The sequence below is a fragment of the Balaenoptera acutorostrata genome, chromosome 15 (assembly GCF_949987535.1).
Source record: "Balaenoptera acutorostrata chromosome 15, mBalAcu1.1, whole genome shotgun sequence".
NCBI classification, from domain to species: Eukaryota; Metazoa; Chordata; class Mammalia; order Artiodactyla; family Balaenopteridae; genus Balaenoptera; species Balaenoptera acutorostrata.
This window is the reverse complement of record NC_080078.1, coordinates 22,460,442-22,480,221: the sequence shown is the minus strand read 5'-3', so window position 1 is coordinate 22,480,221 and position 19,780 is coordinate 22,460,442. Positions and strand designations below refer to the sequence as shown.

General features: G+C 44.0%; 2 protein-coding genes across 4 annotated transcripts in view; one reads left to right on the top strand and one right to left on the bottom strand.

The window, feature by feature from the left end:
- DNAH3 (dynein axonemal heavy chain 3) overlaps window positions 1-1,528 on the bottom strand; it is a 213,039-nt gene extending 211,511 nt beyond the window's left edge. The window contains exon 1 of the mRNA XM_028168507.2: window positions 1,125-1,528. The gene's annotated coding sequence lies outside the window, so the exon portion shown is untranslated. The remainder of the gene's footprint in view (window positions 1-1,124) is intronic.
- LDAF1 (lipid droplet assembly factor 1) lies at window positions 1,456-18,753 on the top strand. 3 transcript variants are annotated; one of them, XR_451721.3, is made up of 6 exons: window positions 1,456-1,593; window positions 4,062-4,259; window positions 11,042-11,210; window positions 12,439-12,616; window positions 12,693-12,796; window positions 13,478-13,572. XR_451721.3 is itself a non-coding variant. In XM_007189967.3 (5 exons), the coding sequence occupies exons 2-5, from the start codon at window positions 4,164-4,166 to the stop codon at window positions 14,931-14,933; spliced, it is 441 nt and encodes a 146-aa protein (XP_007190029.1). In that variant the 5' UTR covers window positions 1,456-1,593; window positions 4,062-4,163; the 3' UTR covers window positions 14,934-18,753. The 3 variants fall into 3 exon arrangements, 1 of the variants encoding a protein (XP_007190029.1); XM_007189967.3 differs by lacking the exons at window positions 12,439-12,616; window positions 12,693-12,796 and adding an exon at window positions 14,897-18,753 and having other exon boundaries at window positions 13,478-13,616; XR_451722.2 differs by lacking the exon at window positions 1,456-1,593 and adding an exon at window positions 2,409-2,543 and having other exon boundaries at window positions 12,439-12,796.
- Window positions 18,754-19,780: the final 1,027 nt, after the last annotated feature.

Sequence of the window (19,780 nt, the reverse complement as noted above, 5' to 3'; positions counted from 1 at the left end):
TCTATCCACCAGCCTGATTATTTCTAGAAATATTAGTTGGTAGAAGTAATACATCATTGGTGGGTGGGCAAAATCAGTGAAAGACGTCAAAATAAAACTGTATCGCATATTTGAAAGTTGCTAAGAGAGCAAATCTTAAAAGTTCTCGTCACAAGAAAAAAAATTCCGTCACTGTGTATGGTGACAGATGTTAACTAGGCTTATTGTGGTGATTATTTTGCAATACACAAACATCAAATCATTACGTTGTACAGCTGAAGCTAATATAATGTTATATGTTAACTGTACTGCAATATAAAAATAAACAAAAAAAAATAAACCAAGTAACCATGATAAGACACAGAAAAAAACAAAGCACAATACGTTAAATATTTTTGAGCTCCTCCTATGTTCCCGATAGGTGCTAAGTTCTTTACAGTCATTATTGCACCAGTCCTCACTACAACCCTGTGATTGCTTTTCTCTTTCCTAAAGAGTTATTTTTCAGGTGGCTATGGACACGTGTCACAGAGGAGAGATAGATCAACAAAGGTCCCTGGATGGAAAGGGCATGAGAACTGTGCAGCAGCAGGCCAATTCTCAAGTCTATCCCTCTCTCCATTTTATAGATAAAGCTGAAGCTCAGCGAGGTTAACACATCCACACAGTAAGAGTCTTGACCTGGGATCAGAGTCCAGGACTGTTGGACCTCAGTTCACGGTCTTTACAAGTATGTTCTATGGCAGTTGTTCTCAACCTAGACAACTGTGCCCCCCAGGCGACATGTGCCAATGTTTGGGGACATTTTTGGTTGTCTGCAGGGAAGGAAAGGACTGCTGGCGTCTAGCGGTTGGAGGCCAGGGATACTGCTAAACATCCTACAATACACAGGACAGCCCACTCAACACAGAATTTTCCTGCCCAAAATGTCAATAGCGCTGCCCCTTGAGAAACCCTGCTGTATGGGCTGGATTTCAGGCCAAGGAACATGTGTTCCGGCTCTGACTTGAAACTGAAGGATTTGGGATTAGACTTTTTCATTTATAAAATGGAGATACTAATCGAACCGATCTTTAGGGATCTCACTGGTTCAGGATATCTGCGTTTGAGAAGTCATGGTTCAAACCTTCCAGTCAAGGTCGTACCTCATCACTTGTCTGTCCTGAGCTCCACAGATGCTTCCAGAAGAGCTGGTTCAGGGTATTTAGGCAGCGGAAGCCCTGAGACCCCGGGAAAACCCGTTCTCAGCTGCCAGTCTACCTGTCTCAGAGGTGGCCTGGGCGCCCGCGCTCCAAGCCAAGAGTGTAGGAAGGGCAACTCTCTCTGAGGCTCGGTTTCCTCACGTGCTCCTCACTCGTGGCTTGTCCGGCAGGCTCCACAAAGCTGAGGGAGACAGCGTCCTTTGCGAGAGCTGCAGGCGGGGAGAGCCAAGCGAAGGGGAGGGGAGGGGAGGGGAGGCACGGGGAGGGACGGCGCGGGGCCGCGCGGCGGAGGAAGACAGCTGGCGGGGGTGGAGTGAGGCCGCACGCTCCGGCTCCAGAGCCGCCGCTTGGGCGTGTCTCCTCCAGCTGCCCGCACACTCAGCTGGGCCTGCAGCGCGGCCGCCGGGACCAGGTGAGAGCTGGCAGCTTGGGCGCAGGGGACCCGGCTGGCTAGACCCCCCCTTGCCGAGCGGGACAAATTTTGTTGGAGGGCGCGGGGGGGGTCGGTTGAGAGGTTAGTCGGTGTCCCACGCCCGAAGCCTTCAGCCCGACGTTTGGTAATAAGGGGAGTCTCATCCCTCAGAGCCCCTGCGACACCCCCATACACACACACACACACATACACACACACACACCCCTACACCTACTACTACATTTGGTAAAAGGGTTGCCATTCCCATCCCACCCCGGACCCTTCCCCTTCTTGGGAAACCTGGTTGGGAAGTCTCCAAACTCCCTCTTTAGGATTAATGAAAATGGGTGCCCTCCTCCCTCCCGGGTTCCTCTTCTCTACGGAGGGCCCCTCCCCCCTCACTGCGGAGAGGGGAACTCCAGGTACCACAGGTGGGATTCTCCTCCCCAAATTAACGACGGTGTGCTCGACTCCCCGCCCCCGAGCTCCCGTTTCTCAGCCTCGGTGCCCCCTCGGCCGCAGAGCCCCCTCTGTACCTGCACCAGCCCCCTTTTCCCCTCTCCTTGGATCCCAAGAAACTGGCCGCCTGTCCCCTCTCGCTTCTAGGAAGGCTGAGAGAGTGGAACCAGATGGGGAGGGGGAGGTCTGGATAGGCCCGAGGCGCCCGGCGGCTCCCGGCCTCAAGCCGGAGATGCGACCCCTCCTCCGCCCGGCTGGAATGCTCAGGGTTTCCGTTTGTCCCGGGAGGGGCGGTAGTGGAAGAGCCGGGGGCTTTTGGAGGTGGGGGGGGGCGTGGAAGGGGAAGGGCGGGTTGGCTCGTGTTCTCCTGGCTCAGCCCGGAAGGCGCGGAGAAGGCAGAAGGCGGGGAACTGTGCGCTGCGTCGGGTTAAGGGGTTGCCGTCTTCCCTCCTCCCGAGACCTCTCAGTGCCTGGGGAGGCCCCTCCGAGGAGTGAGTGACTAGGGGGTCTGGGGATTGGTGGCCCGGTGTTTGCATTCCACGGATGTGGCCGCTGGCATTTTACCCACGCTGGCCCCTATTGGACTCCCCAAACCGGTCCGGGTGGCGCTTGGGTTTCCAAGGCCCTGGGAGACCATTAAGGGGAGCTGGGCTAGTTTCTGACCCTTGCAGATTGGAGATGAGGGGAATTGAGTGCTGGGAACTTCGCAAATTCAAATCGGTGCCAGCTGTAGCTTCAGAGACAGTATGGGAATGGGGAGTTTAGTCCTGCCCTGTTCAGGGGATTCCTGTTTCACAAAAGGGATTGTGGCAGAGAATCTCTAGCTGGGGAGATCAAAATGTGCTTTAATTTGGTGCGAGACCCTATAGATATTAGGAGATACCTCTTCCCATCTCACATAATTAGCATGGGGGACGTTCCGTACGGTAAATAAATGTGAGCATCTCTCAGTGAATTTTGTCCACTGTGACAGAATCTTTTAGGCGTTTGTGCTATAGGTCAGGAGATCAGTTGTAAGGGAGAAATGGAAAAGATATCTGTGTCCGGCCCTACAGTGTTCTGGGAAATATAAAATAACAATATATTTGTTTATATGAAAATAAAAAAGGGTTTAAAAGATAGATATCTAACTTAACAAGAAGCTTTTATTAAAAATAAATAATTATGTGAGATTGGGACAGTCCTGGAAATTCCAGGCTGTGGAGTCACAGGGTATAATTGTGGCAAAGTCTGTCCCTCAGGTGCCTCTCTTGTTATGGAGCTGAGACAAGTAAATAGAGAATAAATTATGGCACAGTGTAATTGGGAGCCAGCCTGTTCAGTGTATTGGCCACTGCCACTTGTTTGAGAAAGGTTTAATGGCCAAAAAAAAAAAAAAAAGGCAATAGGACTTGAAATAGTGTATTCAGCTTTCTTACTTTCTTCCTCATTCTTTTCACAATTTTGTCAGGCTAAAAAAATAAACATAAGCTCTCAGAGACAGTACCATTAACATTTTGTTATATGTCCATCTAGATCTTTTATTTTACTATGTATATATACATAAAATACATATATGTCTTTTATATTATGGATATATGCATAAAATATGTAACAATATATAGTATTCTATAATTTTTTCACATCATAGATATATTTTTATTTCACTAAATAAATACCAACATCATTTTAATGGCTGTACAATACTCCATTGTATGAATTTATCATTATTTAACCTATTTCCTATTAGTAGACAGCTGCTTTCCACTGTTTTACTATTTATTATGTATTAGAAACAGGGGTACGCTGCACATCCTTTTGGCATGTTTTGATATAACTGATTATTTCCTTCAAGTTCCTGGAAAATAAATTGTTGGATCAAGGTGTGTGCAGTTTGAAATTCTGATAGATATTGCCAAGTTACCCTCCATCTGCATGCCCACCATCAGTGTGTGAGGACAGTAGACTCTCTTGTTGGGTCAGTTGGGTGAAGACCACTAATGGTTTAAGATACTTTTCATTTCCTCCAGTGACAGCAAGAGACAAGGTGACATGAGAAATTTGACTGTGCCCTGCACTGAAGAGCTTACTGGTAGAATTAATCCCTAAAGAGACCTGAAGTGGGTTTCAGGATGGTGAAAGAAGAGCCCCCGAGTACTTCAAAGGACTTGCAGGAGCTGCAGAGGAGGGTGTCTTTGCTGATAGCGTCTGTCCAGAGTAACTCAAAGGTCAGTTTCCAATCAGAGCATATAATGGAAGATCCCAAAATAATACTAGCTTAAACACCATACAAAGTTATTTCTCTCTCAAGTAGAAGAAATTTGGAGGTAGGTCAGGAATCTTTCTAACTCACCACCTTGTCATGTCTGAGTTGTGACCTTCAAACTCACTGTCCAAGATGACTGCTAGAGTATCAGCCATTGTATCCATATTCTAGGCAATAAGATGTGGGGAGAGAAAGACTTGCATACCACCTCCAATTTAAGGAGACTTCCTGGAAGTCATACACACACAAAGCTTCCAGTTGCATCTAATAGACCAAAATTTAGTCTTATGATCATCCCTTGTAGCAAATGCAATTCTTTAGCTGGAAATAGAGGCAACTCTTAGTCTTTGCCACAGATACCATCCTTTTTTTTGTTTTGCTGTTAATTTTGACCTGTTACCCTGAAAATGAGAGGCTAACGTCTACTTTGAGCCCAGTGTTCCACTAGATATCCAGTGTTCAATAGAAATACGACATAAGCCACATACGTAATTTAAAAATTATCTAGTAGCCGCATTTAAAAAGTAAAAAGAAGCAGGTGAAATTAATTTTAATAGTTATTTTATTGAACCTATCTAAAATATATTTCAACATGTAATCATTATAAAAAATATTAATGAAAAAAGTTATTGAGATGTTTTACATTCTTTTTTGTACTAAGTCTTTGAAATCCAGTGTGTATTTTACACTTAACAGCACATTTCCATTTGAACTAGCCATTTTACAAGTGCTCAGTAGCCATTCAATGGCAATGGGACTTGAGATAGTATATTCTGCTTTCTTGAACTTTTATCTTTATTGCTTTCTTCTGTGTGCCTTTCAGCATTTTTTCAGGGAAAAAATAACGGCTCTCAGAGATAATATTATTAAAATTTTGCTCTATGTTCTTCTAGACTTTTTTTCTATGCAATATACCCATAAAATACATATGTATATGTAACAAAGTGAACTGGTTGGTGATCTGTTTTTTGTATTGGACACCACTAGGATCTATTTGAGGAGCCAGACCTTTGCAGTCTAGAGCAGTATACTCTTTAGAGATCCTTTCTGAACTCATCCCCAAATGCCTCTGGCACTCTTTGTGGATTTAGCAAGATATTTTTAGGTTGGACAAGCAGCTTTCTAGCCAGCAGGCTGAGACTCTTGTTACTAAAAGTTAGCTCCGTGAGAAAGGTCCTCATTCTCATCTACATGTTCAGTTGATTCTTGTTAAATAATTTGTGTTAGTTCTGTTCTGTTGAGTCACCTCAAACACTGAATTAGCACGTACTGAACAATTGCTCAAACGGGAAGTACAGGATTAGGTTCTGGCAGACTTCTGGTGGCAACATTTTCATCAACCAATCAAACCATAACCTGTTTTGTGTGTCTTTTTGTTTAAAGGCACCTTTATTCTGTAGATATTATTGATGCATTAACATTGAACTCCAGGCCAACAGCCTGTACTGTACAGGCAGCTATAACTCTTGCCTGAACGAAGTTTATCTAATACACGTACGGTATTTTCTCTGTGAGGCACGTCACAGCCTTCTTATACTTAGGAACACTAGACAGTACTGCTACACATTTTAAATGGCAAAATCACCAACAGAAAACATAAAAATGCAGAAAAAGGTGGCACTAAATAAACCACGAAAAGGACAGTTGTATAGAGAGCTGAAACAAGAAGGCAGAGTGTTACCTAGTTTGACCTCAGCTGGGAACATGTGCATCAGGTGGCTCACATTTTTCACTGCCTTGTGCACGTCCATGAAAGCAACTCAAAGTGTTGATTCTGGGGTTACAGATCAATTTTAGTGGGTAGGCAAATTCACAAATATGGACTCTGCAAATAATAGGGATTGTGACTGTACGTTAATTAACCTTGGTTGAGCACTTATTATATGCAAAGCACTGTGCTACGCACTTGGCATATCTTAACTTAGTTAACATTCGTGTCTACCTTCTAAGGTAGGCATTTCAAAGCATGTGAACTCTGACTTCTTGACATTTCTTCATTTTTTCACCTTGGATCCTCCGCCATGGTCGTTGGAATAGATTTAGACTAGATAACTTCCAGGGCAGTTGACTCCCAGAATGATGGGACAGATCATCAGTTGGCTAAGCCCTGATGTTCTTCAGATAGTCCTGAGGTAGTTTCTTTTAAATTTTTAAATTATATTAATTGAATTAATTATATTAATTGTGTTTACTGAATAGAGTAATATTGGCAGTAAAGGAAAGGAAATCACCTGTAAACCCATCACTAACAAATCCATTGGTGGTATTATCATTATTGTTGTTGTTGTTGTTGTTATTATTATTAGGCCCCTTTAGTATGTACTTTTTAGATCTAGTGGTTTTAATTGTGGCAGATGTAGTTCTATATTTTTATTTTTGCTTGATATTGTATATTGTTGTTTTTCCATATTAAAGCATAGGTCTTCTGAACAATTGCTTTTCTTGGTGGTAGAACCTTCCCTCAGATTGACATACCATAATTTACATAGTCATCCCCTTGCTTCTATGATATTTAGATGATTTCTTTCCCCCAAGTAATTTATAACCTTTTCTCAAGAGTTAATAAACCCTTTGAGTTCCAGATAAGAATAGATGGCTTCCAGATGGAGTGTTTGTGAAACAGCTCCGTCATCTCTTCTAGGAAACCTCTGGAATGTCAAGTCTTAATTATCTTACTTTTAGACTGACAGAGTCAGAAACCTGTCCCAAATAGCTTAAACAAACAAACAGTGGGACCTGCCAGGGCTTTTGGGAAATGTAAGGCTATCATAGAAGCCAAGGCAGGAAATAAGCAGGGTGGAGCCTCAGGAGGGGTTAGAACCAGGGTCTGGCAGGTCACTGGGGTCAGAGATAACTCTCAGTGCCCTCTCTTGAGACATATTGTTCCTCATCGTAACCCTTCCTTGTGTATCAGCTTCATTCTCCTCTCTTTGCAGCCTGGCTTCCTTTGCTCTTCCATTCACATGGGCAGACATGATCGCCCAGGATGATACCTTCAACTCCCCATGTCTCCTCCAGCTCCCAGCTGAAATCCTCTATGGGACCTGGTCTTGGGAGTGCTTGATTCCTAGGAGCAAGAATCTGCTTGACCAAGTCACCTGTGGCCAGGGAGATGGCAGTTGGGCTGGGGCTTTTCATTTCACTGGTGTAAACATGGCTTCAGGGGCCTACCCCTGCTGTGAGATGGGGCAGTTTTCAGAGAGGAGGGAAGAGAGATGGAGCATGGGCTGGGCAGATGCCCTCCCAGTGGTATCTCCTTGTGTGGATTACCTAGGACAAAATAGTTTTGCTCTCATGCTGGCCCTTTCCTTCCACAAAGGATGTTTTTGAATTACCTCCTTGGCACCTGTATTCTAATCCTGAATCACAAGGACCAAAATCTGGGAGAAACTGTCACACAGCACCTTGGACTTGTCATTACCAGTGGTTTTAAATAATGCTGACCCCTCTGCCCTCCACCCCTCTGGTAGCAAAGACAGTGGATACTGATTATCTTTTGCATTCTAACACCAGGGAATTAGCCTCTCTTCTGAATAGTTCCAGATGGAGCCTTCATGTCCTTAAACACTGGCCATGTTGTCCCTATTTTGGAACCTCCCATACTCATGTGTGCATTTTAAAATAAATCACCTGTGTTTGACCTTGGGCAAGTTGCTTGGGCTCATTGACTCTCCATCTCATCTTCTCTAAAATAAGCAATGCCAGGCTCATAGCTTTGTTGTGAGGATGATCTCAGATGTCGTTTGAGAAGGCCTTAGCACAGAGTCTGGAACATAACGGTGCCAGTCTGTCCCAGCCTGGCATTCCTGGGTTATTTAGCACCGCACCATGCCTGTAAAATCTAGGTTGGATAACCTGTGTCTGCTTCCAGGATGGCGATGGAAAATGTTGCTGAATAATAAGCTCTCCCACTTTCCATCCTTCCATTGTGTCACCCTCTGTTGCCTGGGAGAATGAAAAGTTAATTGCTATAGTCTAATTCCCGGATTTAAATAATGTTAAATTTTGCCTTGTTATCTACCTCGTAGCATTGTAGAGAGAAAAAAATAAGGAAGTTTATTGAAAGCTCTTAAAATAGTGCTTGGCACTTGAGTGTTTAATGAATGTTCTCTATTATTATTAGGCATAACTGAATCTTATCTTCCTCTTCTGAGACAGACCGGTCCGAGCAGGGCCATCCTCCCTAGGGGAAGACAATTGCTGGACTTAACTGTCTGCGTCTTAAATTGGTCTCTCTGCATATCTGAATAACTTTCTATTTTTTCATTGTAGGGCCCAGATTTAGAAGAGGCTAAGAAAAAATTAGATTTCTTAAGGACTACAAGTAGTCCCTTCCTGCTTTTCTCCTCTTGGATCCCCATGCCAAACTGTCTCCTGGTCCTGTTGAATTTTCTTTTGTCATTCCACTTTTATACTGCATCTCCTCCTCCTCGTCCCTCCCTGCCATCAGCCTAGTTTTGGCCATCATTATCTCTTGCTGGCTTCCCTGCAAATCTTCCTCATTGCCTCTTGCGCAGGACCACCAGGTTCATCTTTTTAAAATTATTCCTTTGATTGCATCACAGTCCTGCTCAAATGCCAACAGTTTGCTTCTTGTTTTTTTTCTAGGTAAAATTTGAGTGAGCGCTTTTCAACAGAAATATTATGTGAACCACATATATAGTTTTAAGTTTTCTAGTAGCCATGTTAAAAAACATAAAAAGAAACATGTAAAATTAATCTTAATAATAATATTTTATATAACCCAATATGTTCAAAACAATATAATTTCAACATGTAATCAATATTAAAAAATCATTGATGAGATATTTTACATTCTTTTTTTAATACACTCAGTGCACATCTCAATTCACATGCTGATTTTCCATTGGAAATACTTGGTCTCTATTCAGATTTCATAAAATTGATAAGTGAAAAACTTATTTGAAACATACTCACCTTATTTGAAATGTAATTAAAATTTTTTCAATGACTGAATCAAACATCAGTTTTTAAATTTAAATTAGATTGAAAATCCAATTCATCGGTCACGCTAGCCACATTTCAAGTGCTCAGTGGCCACATGTGGCTTCTGTGCCGGACAGTCTGGGCATAAAGTCATAAGCCTGGCATTCTGGTGTTCCAGCCTCATCTGCTCCCCCGCCACTGTGGTTACTGGGTTTCTTGATTTTAAGGATCAGAGAGAGCAGTTCAGTCTGTCAGATGACCCCTGGAGGTTTACTAAGGATACACGTGGATTAGAGCTGGAAAGCAGTCAAGACCTGAGACAGCTCGAAGGACCATCCAGCCCCACTCGCGTGGCCCCTCTGCCTCTCTCTCACCTTCAGCCGCCCTAACGGGAAGATCTCACTGGGTTCTGATCTTAGAGTATCCAAGCTGGGTATTTCCAGCTCAGAGGTGATTCCTGGCACGGTCACCTCTGGCGAGAGAAGCTGAACAGCCAAGTCTTAGATAGCTTTTGTCAGAAAGGAGTAGCTGGAGGCAGTGTAGTCAGTAGGCGTTATGCCATTTTGGGGCCGGAAGTGAAGTTTGTCAATGCTGAAGCCCCAGGACTGAGAACGGTGGCTTTGTGAAGCGGCCTTTTCTAGTTAAGCAGAGTGAGTCCTGTGCTTTGTCACCATCAACTTGAGCTCCAAAATCCTCCTGCCTTCCAGCTTGCCCCCAATTTCCTCCATTTGAATCACTTGGGTGAACAACTCTTTATAGGAGAACGTGTGTTTTGGTTAGTGGCACCCACCATCACTGAAGCTTAAATTACATCTTCAGTTCACCTGCTGGCCTACATGGCCCTAAGGAATGAGACACAGGAAGGACCAGTTTTGATGGGGAACAGTTCTGGAATGATGGAAGCTTTCAAGGGAACAGGAACTAGCATGCCAGCACTGAGGATAGAGATGGCGTGGACCCTAAGAAGAGAGGGAAGCCCATCCTTGTGAGGATGCCTAGGGCCAGCTCTGTATTAAAGCAGCCCCGCCCCACCCTCCAGTGAGCCAGCTCCAGAACCCTTTTGCCTGGTGGAGGAAGGTAACCTACTTATTAACACAGCATAAGCTTGCAGTAGTCATCAGGCTGTGGCCTGACTGTGGTATCCAGGTTGATGACATGAAAACATTTTCTCCTGATGAAGTGGCAGCCATTGCAAACATGAGACATCTGAAGTGAAAAGATTTAGCTTTGAATGCCTAGATTTTGCCACTTGGAAGCCGTGTGACTCTAGGTGAGTCATTTCGTCCCACTGTTTCTCAAACTTTAATGTGTGTACAAATCACCTGGTGATCTCATTAAAAAACAGAATCTGATTTGGCAGGTCTGGGTCAGGGCCCAAGATACTGTATTTCTAACAAGCTCCCAGGTGATGCCAAGTAGCTAGGACTTAACCTCTCTGTGCCTCCGTGGCCTCAGCTATGAAGTAAGCAGCCAGTTGTACATATATTACAGCAGAGCACACATATGCTGAGGATGCCTTCCGAGAGGGTGTGTGTGAAGCAGCAGAGCCATGCCTGGGTCTTTCCTCCTTTCACAAGACTTGAGATTGGGTGGGGCCCTCAAACTTGCCCCCTGTCCACAGCTGCCTTAAGTTGTTGCTGGGGCAACTCATGTCTTGGGAGGATTATTATTGTTGACTTCTTACCTATGGGCCTTCCAACTTTATAACCTTGGCTTATACTTCCTATAGCTCAGGTGAATTCATCAGCCTGGGGTTCAGACATGACATTCAGTCGTTCTCGTCTCCTTTGCCCACAGGTGGTTGCCTTTATGAAGTCTCCAGTGGGCCAGTACCTGGACAGGCATCCTTTTCTGACCCTCACCTTGCTGGTGTTTGCTGCTGTGTCAGCCGTTCCTGTTGGCGTCTTCCTGCTCCTCGTGGTGCTTACCTCCCTGGCTGCTTTTGTGGGAGTCATATTACTAGAAGGTATCCTACTCAATTACTCTCCCCCTTGGAAAATGACTCACTTGGGATGACAGTATTTATTGGGCATCTGCCACTCTTGTCAAAGGTTCCTGTTCTAGTCAAAATCACATCGACCCAGGCAGGTTGTCAGAGTAGTTAAAACATGGGCTCTGGAGTCTTTTAGAATCCCACCTCCCCCAGTGTGATTTTGGACACATTATTTACCCTCTCTGAGCCTCACATTCCTCATAGGTAAAATAGGGATATAATAATACTATCTCAGAGGGTTGTGAGGATTGAAACTTACAGTTCCATAAAGTACTTAGCACAATCCTTGGCACAGAGTAGCTTCTCCATGAATGCTAACTGTTCTCATTAAACAGAGAAGCCATTCACTCCACAGACAGTTATGGAGCACCTGTTGCATGCCACGTGCCTTGCTATGTACTGAGGTTCCCCCTTCTCCACCTTTCCTCCTGAAGTCCCACTGCCAATTGTCAGCTTCTCCCTGAGTTGCTAAGTTAAAATGACTAAGAAAGTAAATCTGATTGGCTCAGTTTGCCTTTTCAAATCAGATCACAATCCACAAAGAGATGGTTGCCATCTGCTCAGGTGATCACCTCTGGCTCATTCTATGGCTTCCCAGAGCTAAGAGCACCCAGGGTTGCTTCCCTACCAAAGGGATTGTGGACAAGGCAGTTTACACTTGAAGAAGAAGGCAGGCACGGTAGGTGGATGAGCCAAATACAGTATGGCAGAGTGGTTGTTCAGTAGAATATTGATGGATAGATGGGCGAAAGATGAATGAATATTAAAACAAAGGTAAATTTAGAAAGGAATAAGAGAGCCACTACCTTTTTGTGGTATCATACAAAGCTTTACAGGAGAGAGCGCTTTAAAGATGTATAACAACTTTGTCTCAGAGTAGACAAGGAAGGGCTTTCTAGATAGGAGGAACAGCATGTGCAAAGCTGTTCCACTTTAGAGCGGTGGTTCTGCAACTTGAGTCTGCATAAATCTTACTTGCTTTTTGAACATGTGGACTTTTCATGTATCATCCAGAGATTGTTGTTTAGTAGGTCTGGAGTGGGGTCCAGAAATGCAAATTTTCAACAAGATTCCCTAATGCATCTGATTCTGATACAGGTGGTCGTTATCCATCCTTTGAAAAATACTGATCTAAGATTTTGTAAATCTTTATGAAAAGGCAGCACATCTGTTTACATTCTCTACTTTCCTTCCTTTCCAGAGTCCATCCCTGAAACTGTCACTGTGGAGTACTGGGTGGGCTATTTGACAACTCATGAGGCGAGGGAAAGGATGTCTGCCATGCAGCATTTGCCATGTTATTGGTTCTGCACTGGAAAGAGGAATTTTGTTATGAGGAAGGCAAGAGAAAGTGTGCTGGGCAGACAGAAACTGCCACAGTGAGTCACATGTGTGATAGTCATTTAATTGTCATGTCAGCACTTAGAGGTAGTTATTATTGTATTCTTTTTACAGATGAGTTAAACTAAAGCTCCAAGCGGCCCAAAGTCTCACCATAAATGACTTAACTAGGATCAAAGTCAGGCGTGTCAGCTATGAAAATCCATCCTCTTTCCATGGTACCTTTTACTATTTTTCTCCCATAGACCCCATGTTATAAAAATGTATTTTCCCTGCACTTATTAGATGGTAATTCATTAATATTCCCATTAAAAACTTATTTAATGGTGGGTAAAATGACCATTCAGGCCTATGGTTACTGTGTGATAGTTGCCAGGCTGGGTTGTAAAGGATGTAATCAAAAGTTATGTTTAGATTTTACTTTATTTAGCCTGCGTAGCCTTTATTTCCATAGATTGTAGGTAAGTGTAAATTATAGTATTTGTTAGGCAGTTTGAAACACTGGTTGTGATTTACCACCCCCATTACTGTCTTGGCTAACTCCTTCTAGAGGATTCCATTGGGAGCCCATCCATGACCTTGAGAATGAGGGAGTTTCAAATTCAAACACCCATGGGCAAGACAGGTAACAAAAGTGAGCAGAGCGGTCCAAGAATAATACAGTTGGAAGCAGTGGGGCCTGGAAGAAACTGGAAGGCCAGCAGTTGTTGCCATGCAGTGATTCTCACTTGGGTATTGAGCTTACCTCCTTTTTAAGCGATACCAGAAGTCTGGATTTTTGTGGAAAACCTCCTCACTTAAAACATCTGAGTTAACTGTTGTTTTAAACACAGTGGTACAGGGTCTGGTGTTTTCATTCTGTTTTAGATGAGTGATTCTTTTGACTTGCTTTCCTCTAGGACTGGTCATCGCTGTGGGCAGCTTCTCACTGCTTTGTGTCCTCTGTGGCTTGGGCTTCATGTCACTCATCATGTCAGGGACAATCATAGTGTCCTACATGGTAGTCTCCAGCCTCGTCAACTACTGGATTTCTCCCAGGTAAATACGTGTCAGTGCAATAATTTAATCTTTACTATTTGGGGAGATTTTCACAAGTAACACCCTAACCCTGGTCACATCATACTCAGTCTCCCGAGATAGGAGGTGCCTAGCCTCTTCACGTCTCTACTTAAAAAGAGGTAAGGTTTTCTTCTCAGTTTTGTTTTGTTTTTTTAATTATCAGGTAGGAATGCTTTGGTGGCAAGTAATGAAAAACCTAAGTAGATACTAGCTTAAACAAATAGGGATTTATTTTTATTGCATAACAAAAAGCTGGAGATAGCCCAGTCCTGGCACAGCCTCTCTAGTGTCATCAAGGTACCAGGCACCTTCTGCCTTTCTGTGTTGCCATCCTTACCCCACTGGCTTGTCACCTCATGGCCACAAGAAAGCTGCTGCTGGCTATACCAACTTCATTCAAGGCAGAATGAAGAGAGGAAAAAAAATGAGTCCTCCCTCACCAATTGAGTCTGACCTTTTTTGTCAAGTAAATGAAATGTTTCCCAGGACCTACCCGCTTTCTTATCCCAACCAACCTCATTGGCTGGAATTTTGGCAGGTAGCCACCGGAAGCTGGAAGGGAGGCTGGGAAATGGAGTATAAACCCACAAGGAGAAGGGCCTTGGGAATGTGTGTTGGTCAGCCAATCTCTGGTGTGTTCCATAGCTCCCCCGCTTGGGGTATAAGTGTTATTAGCAAGGCTACTTGAAATTCAAAGAGAATCCATAGAGCCAGTTAAGTTAATATCAATAGTGCTACCTCCTCTCTCACTTACCTCTGAAACCTACCATCACTGGGATGAAAAAAGACAGACTTATTTCTCTCCCTGCCCCATCTCCCTTCTTTTAAAGATGTAAAGAAATGGTCAATTAATTAGAATTTGAATCCCAGCTATGCCATTTTTTTACCTGTGTGATCTTGGACAAGCTGTTCAACATCTCTGTTCTCAGTTTTCTTTCATTGGTAAAATAGGGCTACTCCTTGCTCTGCCTCTCTCACTGGATTGTCATGAGGACACAAACAATAATTTGGAGAAAATGCAGTATCCAAATTAGAATGGGAAAAAGGATCATAACCCCTGCCCCTAACTCAGGCATTTTAACCTCTCGGGCTCCCAGTTTCCTCATCTGTGAAGTCAGTGTAGCCCAAAATCTGGTGTGGTTGCACGAAGCAACCAAAACTAAACCAACAAAGAACGTCATTCATTCCGCCATGTATACTCTCAACATTGCTCTTTAAAGAGGCCTTAGAGCTGATCATTTCCTCTTGTTGCCAAACAGACTGTGGACACAACACAACTCCAGTCGCGACTGTTAGCTGGCCATGAAGTCTACACACTTAGAGGGGCTCTACCAGGAATGACCAGCTGAATGGAACCAAAGCTTTTTTTCAAGCACCTCTGGAAAGCTGTTGGATCATCCTTGCCCCTTGGGATTATGGCTCAGAAGGGACTGGGTAGTCAAGCTCTTCCTGGAGGTGTCCTCTAGCTTTTTCACTTATTTGTAGGATCCTGCAGTGGACAGTTTTGAGGATCTTGTTGCTCTTGGTCAGTTCCATCAGCTGACCGACCCTCACATGGAGAATCAGCAGAGAATCTCGATGGCTTGGCGGCTCCTCGCGCCTCTCACCTCCTCTTCTCCAGAGATGCACACCTGACCTTGGCAGAATTTCGAGCCTCTACAGGCCAGTGACTTGACCCCGAAGGCTCAGATCTTGTTTCCGAGGCCCCAGTTTGGGGCAGCCACAGGTGGTTTTTCCTTTTTCTTTCTTCCTTTTTTTTAAAAATGAGAGCTGCTTATTTCTTCACTCATTTGAAAAAAGAGGTGGGGGGAAGAATCCAAAACAGAACAAGCTCTTCTGCCTTATTAGCCTTTTATCAGAAAGACAAACAACATTTGGGAATAATAGCCTCTCAGACAAACTTAGAAAATAGAGTCCAAACTTAACCTTACGGCCAAGAGCATTTTTTTCTAAGTCTAAAAGTATGGTTTCCACTGTTGAGTATTGTTAAGTGATGTTACTCTTTAAAATATTTGCACTTGATACTTTTTTATTGTTTTAAGGACTTGTCTTGTTAAGCCATTTCTTCAAAAAGTCCCATGAAAATGATAAAGGACTACAAAAATTTTTTAAATTCTATGGGATATCTACTTGGTTTATTTCCTGTGGTATTTTATTAAATATTTATTTAGATGAGCTTTTTTTCTTCACTCTATTTCAAAATACCCCCTTTCTAGACATCAGACCCATTTTTTCCTTCTGTGTCAATTTCATGGCAGATCCTGGGTAATAAGGCTTTTTTAGTTGCTAGTGATAGACACTCAACTCAAAATGGCTTTAAAAAGTGGAGGCAGAGGGGGAGGGATTCGTTTCACTGAGCTAAAAAGCCAAGAGGTAGGTCTTTAGGCGCTGCTGGATCCAGGGGCTCAAGTGGTGTCATTAGGCATCTCTCTCCCTTCATCTCTCAGCGCTGCTTTTCTCAGTGTGAGCTGAGTTTTAGGTAGGCCCTCCCCATGTGGAGGTCCCAGCAGCTCTAATTTTACATCAGCCTTATAGTTAGCACTCCCTATTGGACAAGGAAGCTGTTCTTTTCCAGTAGTACATTTAGATTTTTGGCTCCGATTAGACAGACTTGGGTCATGTGAGCAACCCCAAACCAAACACCGTGGCCAGGGGGGATGGAATATGCTGACAGGTCAGGGCTGGGACATGTGTGCATTCTGGAACCAGGGGAGGGGGTGGGTCAGCCCCACTAGTTCTGCATAGGTGGGAGTGCTAGAGTATGTAGAGATGGGAGGACGATCCGATCCCAAAGGAGTATCGCAGGGAAAGGAAATGTATGCCAGGCAGACAGAAGCAAATACTTGCTCTTTGATTCAGGAGGGCATAAAGGCCTTAATTTGGTACTCAAACTTTTCTGTATCCCATGACAGTCAGCCACACCTGTCACTAAAGGGGCCTTCAACTCTATTAGAGAACAAGAACTGCCTTTTCCTGCCAATACATGGGGGTATTAATATTAAGTTACTATTTACTGAATGTTTCTTTCTGACCTGCAAGTGTCTGCCATTAGCTGTCTAAGCTAAATACCCTGCTGGGTTCTGAGGCTTCAGAAAAGAAGAATGAAGAGGGCCCTGGCCTCCTGAAGTTTACTTTCTAATGCAGGAGTCAGCTAACAAGTGTATTAGTTATCTATTGTTGCGTAACAGTTTACAAAGAGCACTTTTGTCATCCTACATTTTCGGTGTGTTAGGAGTACAGGCCTGGCTTAGCTGAGTCCTTTGCAAGAGTACAACAGCAGCGCTGCCACGTTGCTTCTCCTTTGAGGCTCACCTGCGCAAAATCCACATCCGAGCTCACATGGTCATTGGCAACATCCATTTCTTTGTAGGCTTTGGGGCTGAGGCCCTCAGCCCCTGTCATATGGCAGCTCACAGCCTGACAGCTTGCTTCTTCAAAACCACCAAGGGAGACCGTCTCTTAGCAAGATGGACATCACATTCTTATAACACTTAATCATGTATGCATAATCACATACATCCCGTCACTCTCACCACATTCTGTAGGTTAGAAGCAGTCAGGTCCCACTCACACGAAGAGGAGGGCTCACACAAGGGAATGCATACCACAGTTGGGGATCATGGGCTCCACCTTAGATTCTACCCACTACAACAAGTACACAAAATATTAGGTTATTATGATAAGTGCATTGAAGAAAGTAGAAGGGGCAGGCCATGTCAGCCACAGCAGTCTTTTCTTTGAACCACATAATGAGAAGTTGCCACTGTGCTAAGAGCTGGGGGGGGCAGGTATTCCTAGCAGAGGGCACAGCAAAACAAAGGCCCCAAGACTGGCAGGAGCTGAATGTGTTTAAGGAAAAGAAATATCAGTGTGACTGGGCTTGGTGAGTAAAGGGTAAATGGAGGAGAGATAGGAGCCCATCAGGCAGGACCTCGTAGGGAAAGAAATTTACAGCAAAAAACAAAGGGAAGATGTTGAAGAATTTTACACTTTGCATTAAGAGGGACATAATTAGACTTAGATTTTTAAAGGTCACTTGTGGCCAATGGATTGGGAGTCAGAAGTCCAGTTAGGAGGTCTGTGGAGGTCCAGAGCAGAGGATGGTGTGGCTTACACTAGAGTGGAAGTAATGGAGACCCTCCCCATTTGGAGAGCTAGCAGCAGTTGGTGATGGATTGTATGTGGGTAGTGAAGGAAAGGGAGACACAAGGATGGCACATAAATTTTTAATTTGAGCCAGTGGGTAGTCAGTGACACTATTTTCTGATATGGGTGCTGTGTGAATAGTCAAAATCTGCTTTGCTCATATTGAGTCAGATATGCCTTTTTGACACCAAGAGGATGTGACAAATGAACAGTGGCTTAGAGAGTAGGTATGGGCTGGGGATACAAGATTTAGGAGTATTTTCAGTACTAAGAGCTTTACACAGCCTTCTTACGGAATGCTCTCCTGAGAGAAGCCAAGAGATCATTTTAAAACATATTTCTGATCACATGAACAGCCTTGCTTCAAACTCTGCAGAGTGCAAGTTGCCTTCCCACTGCACTTAAAAGTGCTAACTAACTCCTTCCCATCACAAGCTGCACCTGCCAGCTTCTCATTTTTCATATTCCCTTAGCCTCTGGATTTTAGAGGTGAATGAAACTCAGGTTCAGAGCAGAAATGATTCACCAGTTCTGCCAAGAAACGTGGCATCTAAATCAAAGCTTTGCAATTCAGGCTGTCTGTCACACTGCCTGGAGCCTGAGGCCTTTGCCGATCAAACGAAGTAAAATACAGAACCCAGCACAGCGCCTGCCACAGAATAGGCCCATAAACAATAGTTGTCAAAGTGCACGGTGCACCATCATTTGAAACTGAGTGGAACAGTTGTAAGGTTAACCATGGGGAAGGTAGTCAATAATATTGAATTAGCTTTGTATGGTGACATGGTAACTAGACTTATGGTGATGACCATTTCGTAATGTACAAACACATTGACTCACTGATGTACACCTGAAACTAACATTGTGTGTCAATTATACTTAAGTAAAAAAACGGTATTGTTGGCCTTTTAGGCACAGTGCAATGCGTTCCTTATTTGGAAAGGTAATTAAAAGCACGAAACTGACTTTATACAGTCGGAATGTTAATTTATCAGTATAACTATAGGTGTTTGTTTTTGCCATGAGTCGGGTGCTATCTTAAGCCCTCTACACTTCAATACACGTTTTCAGTCAGTTCTCACTACCAGTCATTTTAGAGATGAGGAAGCTGAAAGATTGAGATGCTAAATTGTTTAAGGGCACATAGAAGCAGAAGTGGGACTCCAGCCCAGTTCACCTGACTGAAGAGCCCACCCCTTGTAACCAGTGTGCTGTTAAATGTTAATGCCTCCACCTGCCTTTAAGGCCTGGGATGTGGACCCATGCCCTAATAAGCATTGTCTGCAACAGTTCCTATAACCTTTGCTGCTGTGTCGAATAACTTCAGGGATCCCTGTTTTCATAAAATAGAACGTGAACCGTTGGTTCCCCCTAGAGTCGTGCACATAGAAGTACTGTTTCAACCGCTGCCTCTGCATGGTTTCTACTGTCTGCTCCACATAGAACAGGAGATTCAGCCCGGATGTTGTGACACCCCAGCAAGGTATGGTCAGGTGTGAGTTGTCACAAGGTTGAGGATGACTAACAGTACTTCACTTATATTCTGCTGTGCTTCCTCGAGCAGGAGATAAAAGGTGGAACTAGAGAGAGGGGGTGGAATTTGAGAATAACCTGCTTTCTCTTACCTATTCCACGGCATCCCCCCAAAACACCTGTGTGTGTACAGGCACACACATACCCCGAGTGATTAAATATGTGTGTGCACACACACATACCTGAGTAAGCAAGTGTGCAAATACACACACACACAAACCCTGAGTGGTTGGTAAGAGTTCTGATAATTACAGATTATTGAAGTGCTTTCTTTGCCTTCTTGGGGGCAAGATAGGAGGTGGGGATTACATCCAAATCTGGCATGCCTCTTGGATATGTCTTTATGGTGAATATTATCCATCACGTGTGTGGAAGTTGAAAATGAATGATGTTGGAGCATCCCACTCCACACCTCCTGTTTCCAAACATTTCCACCTTCCACGATCCAGCTCAAGGCTCATCCC

Coding starts and splice junctions, on each gene's coding strand:
- LDAF1 (XM_007189967.3), top strand. CDS start 4,164: ATGGTGAAAGAAGAGCCCCCGAGTACTTCAAAGGACTTGCAGGAGCTG. Junction 4,260..11,041: donor CTGTCCAGAGTAACTCAAAG/GTCAGTTTCCAA, acceptor CTTTGCCCACAG/GTGGTTGCCTTTATGAAGTC. Junction 11,211..13,477: donor GGGAGTCATATTACTAGAAG/GTATCCTACTCA, acceptor GCTTTCCTCTAG/GACTGGTCATCGCTGTGGGC.